This window comes from Mustelus asterias, chromosome 1 (genome assembly GCF_964213995.1).
Source record: "Mustelus asterias chromosome 1, sMusAst1.hap1.1, whole genome shotgun sequence".
Lineage (NCBI taxonomy): Eukaryota > Metazoa > Chordata > Chondrichthyes > Carcharhiniformes > Triakidae > Mustelus > Mustelus asterias.
Window position 1 is genome coordinate 5,204,121 of NC_135801.1, and position 12,549 is coordinate 5,216,669.

At 41.1% G+C, this 12,549-nt stretch overlaps 1 protein-coding gene across 6 annotated transcripts in view; it reads right to left on the minus strand.

The window, feature by feature from the left end:
- Nucleotides 1-12,549, minus strand: part of rap1gds1 (RAP1, GTP-GDP dissociation stimulator 1) — a 90,910-nt gene that overhangs the window by 43,075 nt on the left and 35,286 nt on the right. For 4 of the 6 annotated variants that reach the window (XM_078207787.1, XM_078207849.1, XM_078207971.1 and 1 more), the window contains one exon: nt 7,735-7,881. The exons of the other annotated variants lie outside the window; for them this stretch is intronic. In XM_078207787.1, the coding sequence (XP_078063913.1) occupies nt 7,735-7,881 (147 nt within the window). The remainder of the gene's footprint in view (nt 1-7,734; nt 7,882-12,549) is intronic. 6 annotated transcript variants of the gene reach the window in all.

Consider the following 12,549-nt stretch of genomic DNA (forward strand, 5'->3'; position numbering starts at 1 on the left):
TTATTGGATAGGCACATGGAGCACACCAGGATGATAGGGAGTGGGATAGCTTGATCTTGGTTTCAGATAAAGCTCGGCACAACATCGTGGGCCGAAGGGCCTGTTCTGTGCTGTACTGTTCTATGTTCTATGAAGGTAAATCTACAAATAGATGCTGCAACCCATTTCCTCCATGTTACTTTCTGGGAGAGCCATCAACACCTGAGGGCCAATTTGAAAGATTAGTTGAAGGGTCACCATTTATTTTTCAAAATCACAATGACATACAGCAACAACTTCGGAACTCGTGTCAAGGCATTACAGCTGCTCAAGTGTTCCTGTGGGGAAAGAAATCGCTAATGTCTAAAAGCTGGAATCTATCGGCTCTCTCCTAGAAAGGCGTGTATATGTGCATGCAAGGTTAACATGGTTGAGTTAAATTTTGGTGTCCTCATATAGTCTGCTAAAACTGATGGTCAAATCTCACTAAAATGGTCCAAAAGAGAAAATGCTGGAAAATCTCAGCAGGTCTGGCAGCCTCTGCGAGGAGAGAAAAGAGCTGATGTTTCGAGTCCAGATGACCAGCTTTGACAAAAGGTCATCTGGGCTCGAAATGTCAGCTCTTTTCTCTCCTTACAGATGCTGCCAGACCTGCTGAGGCTTTCCAGCATTTTCTCTTTTGGTTTCAGACTCCAGCAATTTGCTTTTATCACTAAAATGGTCACTTGGATAAGGTGTCAGAGAGATGGAATGGAACCCTGGTCAGAGTCACAAACTTCAGAAGACAGTACACAGGATGCAATTTCCTAATCTTGTTCTAAGTCCTGTTGCAGGATATTGCACACCTGTATCACTTTTTATTGTATTAGTGGACTTGGTAACAAATTGTGGAAAAAATATTAAAATAATGAAACTTTTGTATCATAAATGGAAAATGTAACACACTATACCATGAAATTGGTTACACAAGTGGATGTAGCATACTTTTATTTGTTAGCCTGGCTATGTAACCTGGTATGTCTGTTATTTTGCTAACTAACTGCTGTGTCCAAACCACTTGGGCAAGAGTAATTTAGTACAAGTTATGAAAACAGCTCCAAGCTATTTTGAAATCAATTTCACTTTATATTAGATAGAAATAAGCATTTACAATGTTGAACAAATACACTGCATTAGAAATCTCACATTTTCTCATTCGCAGTATTTATATTCCCAAGTGCTGGAATCTATTTACATTGTAGGATATCCGTATTGGCTTGATCTCTCATGTACATAACTATATTTTATGCTATGACAGTAGTATCTGTCATCACTACACGTTTTTTTTCAGTATTTACCTCATGAACAGGCAGCTTTAGATATCAACTGCACTACATAATATCACAACAGAAGAATGCCAGACAGGTGAACAGGAGTTCCGAGTCAGCCATCTTTTATACTTACACAAGTCAATATGAATGAGTCCTCAGGCCAAAGTCAGTGCAACTATAAGGTTTCAAATAAAGTAGCAAGGACAATAAGATACCATTTATACCAGTCACTTCACATTCACTACATAGCATGGAAAGCAGGTTATAGGACTAATTAAAAACACAAGATATGGGCTTCTGCCATTTGTATTGAAGGTCTTTAACCTGGAGACCATACCAATGCTACTACTATAGACTAAATGCAAGCCTTCAATTGATTTAGTTATTTAAACCATTGCTTTTGTCGATGCACTAATAATTGTTACCGAGCAAAAATAAATCAATCTCTCAGAATAAAGGAATACAGAGGAACAGTTAGCTATACATTTGAATGAAAATGTTACCAAACTTTAATGGCAAACTACAGTACCTATTTGCAAATCAGTTTAATAAAATAGCTTTATAATATCTTCGTCAATAAATTCTGGAATGGTAATACATTTTATTGGTTAAGTGGGCAGCACAGTGACACAGTGATAAGCACTGCTGCCTCACAACGCCAGGGATCCGGGTTCAATTCCGGCCTCAGGTGACCGTCTATGTGGAGTTTGCACATTCTCCATGTGTCTGCGTGGGTTTCCTCCGGGTGCTCCAGTTTCCTCCCACAATCCAAAGTTGTGCAGGTTAGGTGGATTGGTCATGCTAAATTGACCCTTAAGTGTCAGAGGGGTTAGCAGGGTAGATACGTGGGGTTATGGGTGTGCTTGTTGTCGGTACAGACTTGATAGGCCGAATGGCCTCCTTCTGCACTATAGGGATTCTACGATTCTGTGAATAGTTTCAGAGGTTGAAAGTAGACTGTAATATTAATAGGTGAATGAATACATTAGCATAAATTTCTCTAGTGTTCTAACCAAAGTGCTCACCTATTTTAAGTGGGTCACGTCTTGCTAAAATACAGTGAACAGAGGAATTTCATTAGCACACTAATCAATATTACTTGGCCAGATTTCAAATCAGGAAATGAGTGAAAGTTAATTTTATAAAGCTTTAAATTGGAGAAATGTGCAGAACTACAGGGCAGGCTTTTAGACAAAATGGTGCACACAAGCTAGCTGAAGGAGTCATTGCATAAATGTCTATGCACTCACAGAAATAAATACTCCCTCAAGCAATGAAGTTCAAATTCTGTAACCGCAAACAGAGTTTTGCACACACAAGTTTTCCCCTGGCTGCAGCCAGGCAATGTCGTTGCATGTGAATTGATACCACAGCTCCGAAGCCGAGGTTGGTGACCATGGTGTAACTGCAGCCAAGACCCAAGCAAAAATTGGAGGTTCAAGGTCCAATTACTGAGCCAACATCTGCGGCTAACTGTTTTAATAGTCCCTGCAAAGATCTCAATTTCAAGCCAGGAACAAAAAGTAGAAACATGTAAAATTTGAGTAACAACAGGAAAAAATAATGTATGCATATTTCTTGAATACTTTGGTTTAATTATTAACAAATTATGATCATTGCCGAGAGGTCTAAGAGCCTACATATGAAAGGAACTGAATTAGAATGGAGATTAAAGGGCATCTTTTAATGCCAGAGTTTAATATACAACGGGATATTAACAAGCTCATAATTGTCTTAAAAATAACAAATAGACTTCTCATGTTAAACAAGTAGAATTCAAATCATTCGGCATAGGTCCCCAAGGACATTACGGTGATATAAACCCATCTGGCACATTTGTTAAACTTGGAAGCATCTCAAATGAAATGCCTCACATATACAACAATTTGCTTCAAAGAAGTAACAAAACATAATTTAAGACAGGAAGCCCACCAATGAACAAGTAACTTTTTTTTAATGGGATGCAAGCATTGCTGGTGAGGACAGCATTTATTGCCCATTCCCAATTGCCTTTGCGAAGATGGTTGTAAGCTGCCTTCTTGAACTCACTGCAGTTCATCTGGCGTTGGTATATGACAAGACAGTTCCAGACTCAAAGCCCAGCAGTGGAAGAACGGTGAACAGTTTCACATCACAATGTTGAATGGCTTGATGGGGAATTTGCAGGTGATGGTTCCAGGAGTTTGCTGCCTTTGTCCTTGGTGGTAGAGGTTGCAAGTTTGGAAGATGGTGTTGAAGGAGCCTTGGCAAGCTGCCACAGTGCAGTTTATAGATGGTACACACTGCTGCCGCTGTGCGCGAGTGATGGAGGAAATGAATGTCTAAGGGGGTCAGTGGGGTACTCATCAAGTAGGCTGCTTTGCCCTGGATAGTGTCAACCACGAGTTATTGTTGGGAGCTGTATTCATCAAGGCAAATGATGAATATTCCATCACATGCTTGGCTTGTGCCATTTAGATGGTGTACAGGCTTTGGGGAGTCAGGAGTTGAGTTACTCTTCAGAATTCCCAGTCTCGGACCTGCTTTTGCAGCCACAATGTTTATTCAGCTGATCCAGTTAAGTTTGATCAATGGTAACTACCATGATGTGGATGGTGGGGGGTTTCACCAATAGTATCAATGTTGAATAAAGGGGAGATGGTTGGATTCAGTCATTGCCTGGCATTTGTGTGGTGCAAATGTTACTTGCCACTTATCAGGCCAAGCCGCAATGTTGCCCAGGTCTAGCTGCTTAAAGGCATAGGCTAGATCCGTGTCTGAGGAGCTGCGAATGGTACTAAACACTGTTCAATTGTCAGTGAACATCTCCACTTCTGACCTTATGAAGAAGGGAAGGTCATTGATGGAGTAACTGAGGGTGGCTGCACCTAGGAAATTCCCAAGAAACTCCCAGGAACTTCTGGGCCTGAGATTATTGGCCTCCAACAACCAATCTCCTCAATTCTAGGTATGACTTCGATTTCCATTAACTTCAATTTTGTCAGGGCTCCTTGATGCAACACTCGGTCAAATACTGCTTTGATGTCGAGAGCAGTCATCTCGCCTCACTGCTGGATTTTATCTCTCGTCCACTTTGGACCAAAGTTGCAATGTGATCTATAGCGGATTGGCCCTGCAATACTCATAGGTGAGCAAGTTGTTTCTGTGCAAGTGTGCTTGATACCACTATTGATATTTTGACAACACTTTCTATTATTTTGCTGACAATTGAATTGATCAGATTGGATTTATCCTGCTTTTTGGGGATTGTACATAGCCAGACAATTTTCTGCATTATCGGTTAGTGCCAGTGCTGTAGCTAAGCAGAATTAGCTTGGCTAGGGGTGTTGATCGTTCTGACAATCAAGTCTTCAGTATTAGAGCTGGAATGTTGTCAGGGCCCCTAGCCTTTGCTGTCTTCTGCTCTTTTTTTGCTAACATGTACAGTGAATTGAATTGGCTGAAGACTGGCACATGTGATGTTGGGAATTTAAGGGGAAAATTGAGATGGATCATCCACTCCAGTTTTCTGCAATAATCTTTGATGTGGCACATCAAATTCCTTACTGAAATCTAAGTATAGTACATCCACCAGTCCCCCTTTATCCACAACACATTACTTCCTCAAAGAATTAAGTTGGTTAAACACTATTTCCCTTTCACAAAACCACGTTGACTCTGCCCAATTGCCTTAAGTTAATCCAAATGCCCTGCTATAACATCTTCAATAATAGCTTCTAACATTTTCCCTATAACCGCTATTAAGCCAACTGGCCTGTAGTTCCTGCTTTTGGTGTCCCTCTCTTTGAATAATGGAGTTACATTTGTTATCTTCCTATCTAAGAGATCTTCCCAGAATTTAGGGAGCTTTGGAAAGTTAAAGCAATGTCAGTTACCTCACTAGACACTTCTTCTAAGACCCTAGAATGAAGTCTATTAGGACCCAGGCTCCTCGGCCCACTGCTCCAACAATTTACTCAACACTACTCTCTGGTGACTGTGATTTTCCTGAGTTCTTCCCTTCCTTCCATTTCCAGGTTTATAGCTGCTTCTGGGATGTTACTTTATTTAGGAAGTGACCTTATTGAGACATATAAGATTCTTGGGGGCTTGATAGGGTAGATGAGAGGTTGTTTCCCCTCGTGTAAGTCTAGGACCAGAGGACATAACCTCAGAGTAATGGGTCGCCCATTTAAGACAGAGACGAGGAGGAATTTCTTCTCTCAGAGGGTAGTGATTCCATTTCAGGAACCATGTTGCTGAAAAGGGCGGCACGGTAGCACAGTGGTTAGCACTGCTGCTTCACAGCTCCAGGGTCCCGGGTTCGATTCTCGGCTCGGGTCACTGTCTGTGTGGAGTTTGCACATTCTCCTCGTGTCTGCGTGGGTTTCCTCCGGGTGCTCCGGTTTCCTCCCACAGTCCAAAGATGTGCGGGTTAGGTTGATTGGCCAGGTTAAAAAAAAAAATTGTCCCTGAGATGCGTAGTTAGAGGGATTAGCGGGTAAATATGTGGGGGTAGGGCCTGGGTGGGATTGTGGTCGGTGCAGACTCGATGGGCCAAATGGCCTCCTTCTGCACTGTAGGGTTTCTATGATTCTATGTTCCTCCCTGTCTACTCTGGGAAAGGAAAACAAAGTTAATATCCCTTAATTCGCCCCTCTACAAATATAAATCTAGTTTATAGATAATAAATTTTTCCCCTAGAGCACCTGCTCCTTATATATCCATTATCCCATGAATAGGGAAAAAAAGGGTTGCTGGTAATCTCTAATCTTGCTCGAAACTGGTAAATTTTGTATTTCTGTCCTCTAGTCCAAGTTGAATAACTAGCATTTTTTAAAAAAAAAATCTTTGAAATAATGAAAGGCAAGGTTGTCTCAGACTTTCTTCAATGAGAAAGTCATTTGCCTCTTTTCCATTTGTCCCACAAGGCCCGTAGTATTTGTGTTTCCTTTACTAAACCCAAAGCATCTCAATCTATTTTAGTGAGACCAAAGTTCTAAGTCAGAAGTTACTTCATTACTGATCTATAAAACGTCATTTCAATTTGCTCCAATTCATTACCATAACTCGACAGTGCAGAAGGAGACCATTCTGCGCATCAAGTCTGTACCAACTCTCTGACAGAGCATCTTACCCAGGCCCTTTCCCCCAGCCTATCCCCGTAACCCCACACATTCACCATGGCTAATCCATCTAACCTGCACATCTTGGGACACTAAGGGGCACTTTAACATGGCCAATCCACCTAATCCGCACATCTTTGGACAACAGGAGGAAACCAGAGCACCCAGAGGATACTGACACAGACACAGGGAAAATGTGCAAGCTCTACGCAGACAGTGGCTCAAGGCCAGAACCAAACCCGGGTCCCTGGCACTGTGAGGCAACAGTGCTAACCACTATGCCACCGTGCCACTATAATCTGCAATTTCACTGCAATCTTCTTTCACCAATAGAACTGACTAGTGGATTTAAGCCAAAAATAATAATTTTGTATCTAATCCCAAATACAATGTATGTTGTGAAACATGCCTCCACAACAACAATGCAATCTACAAAATCAGGTTAATCTATCACAAAATTTAACATATACTTTTGTTTGCTTAATCAAGATGCCACAAAAGCTGACCAAAGTCAACCCTAGATGCTGCACTGTTTCTATGAAGCAGACAGAAGCCTTACAACTGCGTTCTAACAGTGATGAAAAAGTTAAAAAGTGCAACATAAATTCACTGATGTACACACCCTGTAATTTTGCAAGTTAGAGTCTACTCCACCAAAAACTCCTTGACCTTAATTTGCTTTTTATTTCTCATGAGTCTAAGGGATAAAAGTTCATGTACTAAAATGGAACCAAATCAGATCAAGTAACCAAAAACAAGGCTAATGAGATTTCATTGAAAAGCATTCTTACAATTCACCATCAATGAGAGCACACAAAACTGTTATCAAATATAATGCAATAGTATCACTGACAAGATGATGAAGCAGATAGCAATAGAGAGATTAACCGTCTTGACACTGTGCAGAAAACCTCTTGACTGTTCAAATTGGAAAAATTTCATGGGACACTAATTAGATATTGTTTGGAATTCATAATTGAGAAGTTTTTTTCCCCTCCTCTTTTCCTTCTACAAGATGGGGTTATTTTAAACAAACCAATGCAACTTAAAGTTAAAATTAAATTGGTCTTTCCTTTGACCAATAAGCATCAAACTTTGGGATTCTTTTAAATGCCAGTCAAGGATCTTATTGTAGTGATAAAAAGCAATAGATTACAAAAATAAAGTGAAAAGGGAGGGAAAGAGGACAAGACAAAACATTCATGTCAAAGGTCAATGGTTTTATGCTGAATATTTTTTTAAAAAACAATCGAGTTACACTAAGTATTGAATATAAATTAAGTTTGCTTTAAGATGTCAAGTATGTATGCAAACTATAAACATTTTTCTTTTTAGTTTACCATTATCATTGCTATAGTTCAACAGGAAGCCACAAAAGACAGTCAAGAGCTTCTGATTGGCCGCATCAATATTACTGCATAGTGTCTGTAAGTGGTCAACTACTATCTGTGCGCCACCAGATAGGTCAACTGCACTCCTGCCCTCATCTGCAAAACAAAGAATTAAATTAAAAAATCTACAACATAAAGAGAAATTCAAATAAGACATTGTAAAAATAAAATAAAATGCTTTAAAATAAAAAGTTAAGCAATATTCATAAAAGCACCGGAAAGTCACGTCGGTTGCGTTCTAGGCAAACCTATATAAAAAAAACACTCAAATAGAATAAAATTAATACAGTTTCTGAACCAATGAATGAATCAATTTATCTGGGTTTCCAAAGCACTCGACTAGTTTACTGTTGAACTGTTACAGGATTTTTTCCAAGATCATAAATAGATTTAATAGTTTTAACTCTCACCATTGCTGTACTATTGTGTGCAAGCGCATTACTCAAATGGTCCACTGTCAGAAGCAAAACTTAATAGAGATGAAGGAAGCAAAGCAGGACATGAAATAGGCTCCGGACTTGAAACTGCAATCTTTAGACAAGCATTACTAAAAATTGATTTCAATTTTTGGATTGGGGCAAACCAATTATCTTCACATCAAATTAAAATGGACAAGGTATCACTGAAATGTACACGGTGATGATATTAGCATCTTGAAAAAATTCTCAAGCGAACACGTTAGAAAAACAGGAATAAATACTTTACTCCGTCTTGCAAATGGTTATTAATCATACTCAATGTCAATTACTTGTCAGCTCCCATTTCATCAAGTGAAAATTTATTTCATACATTGGGTCACAATTTAAAACCACATTAACTTGAAAGCTGTAGGTATTTTGAGTTAGCTGTGTACTAGTCTTCACTGCATTCCTTGCCATTGAGGGTGGATTACAAAAAAAAACCATACGCGTGCGCACACACACGCACACTAATTTCACAACTTGCTGGTTAAGTGGGATTACTGAGCTTTTAAAGTCTTAAAAACTTTAGATCAGAAGGTTTACACACAGAAATATGCCATAAATAGGCCATGTGATCCAACTAGACTATGTTTAACATGAGCCTGCTCCAAGCTTACTTCATCTCACCCTGGCCTTTCAGCAAATCATGCTAGTGGAGAGAGGCCATGCCTATATGCTATTCTGCAGGGAAGAATCATATGGGACAACGCCCATGCATTCTCGACTTTTTAATCTCACGTACTGAGGTTTCAGTTTGTTTTGTCTCAACCTAGAAAATTATCATCTCTTGCTGCAGAATTTTGAGCCTGTCTTTTATTTAAAAATGCCTGCCATTATAATGATCAAACAAAGGGGGGAACTTCTTCACTCGAGGTTGGTAAATTTTCGGAATCTTCCTCCCCTCCCCCAGGGGGCTGTGGAGACTTAGTCAGATTATTCAAACAGAGATTGATAGATTTTTAAAGATATCAAGGGATATAGGATAGTGTGGGCAGAAGATCAGCCATGATCTAGTTCGATGGTGCAGCAGACTGAGGGGCCAAATAGATCACCCCTGCTCCTATTTCCTGTGTTTCCGAGCTCAGTCTTTCATACACTGCAAGATACTGATAAAACAGAGAGACAGACTATAGTCCCACATTACCAGACTGCCCTACAAAAGCAAACAGCTGTACTAAATTAAGCTAACATCTGGCGCAAGATATGCAGATCGATCCAGGTCACAATTTTTCATATACTTAAAAGTAAATGAAAGAATCTCCCGGAAGGAGGGGATTTGGTAGAATGCCAAATTCCCTTTCCAGAGATATGATGGAAATGAATGATGTGCTCAAGTAGACATTTACCAATCTGTTTGGCAATTGATTTCCTTTGGGCTTGTGCCATGAAGAGCTGACAAGATCAATGGAAAATTTTAGTACATGAAAATAGCATTTCAATTCAGATGGACGTGCTGGGGAACAGAATAAAGATACAAAATTCTGGTGCAAATGAAACTGAGGCAAAGAGCACATCTAGATTTAATTCAGCCTGTCACAGCAGGAAACATGGCGGCCAGATCCATTTAATAGAGGGAAAGGCCGTGCATCAGTCCCCTAGTGACAGCAGAATCTCCTCTGTTCAAGTTGAAGGGCAGAAGGCACTGGCATGGTTATCCTGGCCACTTGGCTCCCATTATCAAAGCACACTGCAATTTAGTGATGCTTCAGAGACTAAATGGGGGATGCGAGGCTTTCACATGGCTTTGCCAGCAGGCTCATAGGGCGGGATGAACTCCCTCAGTCAGGCACTCTGACAATCCAGGAACGTGGCATCGGGGAGACCACTCTCCCGTCCACACAACCACAAATTCCACCTTCACTCACCTTTCATCTGGGTCCCATGGTGATAGAACAAAGAACAATACAGCACAGGAACAGGCCCTTTGGCCCTCCAAGCCCGCGCCGCTCCCTGGTCCAAACTAGACCTTTCTTTTGTATCCCTCCATTCCCACTCCGTTCATATGGCTGTCTAGATAAGTCTTAAACGTTCCCAGTGTGTCCGCCTCCACCACCTTGCCTGGCAGCGCATTCCAGGCCCCCACCACCCTCTGTGTAAAATATGTCCGTCTGATATCTGTGTTAAACCTCCCCCCTTCACCTTGAACCTATGACCCCTCGTGAACGTCACCACCGACCTGGGGAAAAGCTTCCCACCGTTCACCCTATCTATGCCTTTCATAATTTTATATACCTCTATTAAGTCTCCCCTCATCCTCCGTCTTTCCAGGGAGAACAACCCCAGTTTCCCCAATCTCTCCTCATAACTAAGCCCCTCCATACCAGGTAACATCCTGCAGATTCTGGACATTTGGTAGGCACACTGCCACCAGCTGTCACCACTTCCATGGGGGACATGAGGAGCTGTCGGCCTTAGAAGGACTTCCACTTCCAGGGACCTCAATCACAAGAAGGGCCCTCAAGCTGGCTATTTAAATGCCTAGAGGAAGCTTGGTTCCGTCAGGCCTCCCCCTCCCCAGTTCACGAGTTGCCCGCCAGTTCGCCAACTGGTAAGTGAAACCCCCTTCAGTCTGACAGAACGCCAACCATAAAACATTAGTAGAAACTTGAGGTGCAGTCCAAGTACAACTTGATCAGAATACATATCACTGATCACATATTTACATGTGATAAGGTCATTTTGCCCACATTAATTCCTTCATCCAGAATAACTTTTCATTGCAATATGGAGCTAATTTTTTTCTTAAGTTATTCCACAATGTACATGTCCACTATTCTCTCTGGAAGTCTATTCAAAATGATGATCTTGATATTGACCCAAAAATGTCCTCGTCCCCATATCCTATTCCAGCTGTGTATTTTAATGTAGCATTCCAATGAACTTTTTCCATGATTCACTGTTTAGCATCACCTCTCAGATGCTTAGAGCCTAGAGATTCAAAGTGAAAATAATTGGGTTGAAGAACTGCAGTAGAAATCCCAAGGAGGAAATAGTCAAAGCAAAGAGACTTCCAAAAAACACATCAATAAAATCTGAAGAATAAGTCCATCAAAGGATTGTCTCCGAGGAATGCTCCCGAAAGATCACAAGACTGCATTAGCCCCTACATGAACATCAACATGATTGGACTTGAGTGCATTAGCTGTCTGGCTGTTTACTTCTGACAAAAAGTACACTGAAAGGGTTTAATTCAATGGGCAACCAAGAATTGACAGGGATGACAAGTGCGAGTTGTGACTTTACCCCAAGGATGCCATAACTTCTGGGAGATGACATATCGTCTCGAGTAGTGTCCTCACCCTCTAAAAGGACCCCTATGACTCTAGATACTCTCACTGTTGGACCTGTTCTCAGCTCTTTGAAGGCAATGGACACAATTCAGTCCAAGTGAAGATTTCCAAGCCAACTTTGCTAGCTGTTGAATCAATGATTATGACAACCTGTAAAACTTTGAAGACAGTTCTCCCAATAGCTGCAGTATTTGACTTATTCTTGGAGAATTATGTGCATGTATCTGTCACCTTTAACACAGTAAATGTTTAGCACTGAGCCACATTAGGGGTTGGGTGGCATGGTGGCACAGTGGTTAGCACTGTTGCCTCTCAGCATCACGGACCTGGGATCAATTCCCGGCTTGGGTCATTGTCTGTGTGGAGTTTGCACGTTCTCCCAGAGTCTGCATGGGTTTCCTCCGGGTGCTCCGGTTTCCTCCCACAGTCCAAAGATGTAGGTGTTAGGTGGATTGGCCATGCTAAATTGCCCGTTAGGGTCAGGGGGATTAGTAGAGTCTAATGGGACCTGGGTGGGATTATGGTCGGTGCAGACTCGATGGGCCGAATGGCCTCCTTCTGCACTGTAGGATTCTATAAGACCCAGCTATACATTTGTCTGAAGCTATGAGACATCCTTTAAAACTTAAATAAAACCACTAATGTTTCAGTCAGAACGAGCAGTTGCCAATAGTCTGAGAGGAAAATAAGTTATCCTGTTGTGTGATTTATCCACTTAAGGCTAGAGTAGTTTTCCCAAGTTGGAACATGGGAAACTGAAGTTTGAAGTTGAAATATATAGTACAGTGGAGGATATTCAACAACACTGAAATGTTATCTATCCTAACTTTTCCTGCAACACACAGGTGTGGCCTCTCTCCATGGGGAATACTGAAAACATACTCAACTAACAAGCTAGGTAAAAAATTGCCATGACTGTTAAAGAGATGGAGGCAGTGGTGCTGGAGATTGAAGTTTAGATATATTGTATTTTCAAACTGCCGCAAGGAATAGTTCCAATTCTGTTCTTCTTT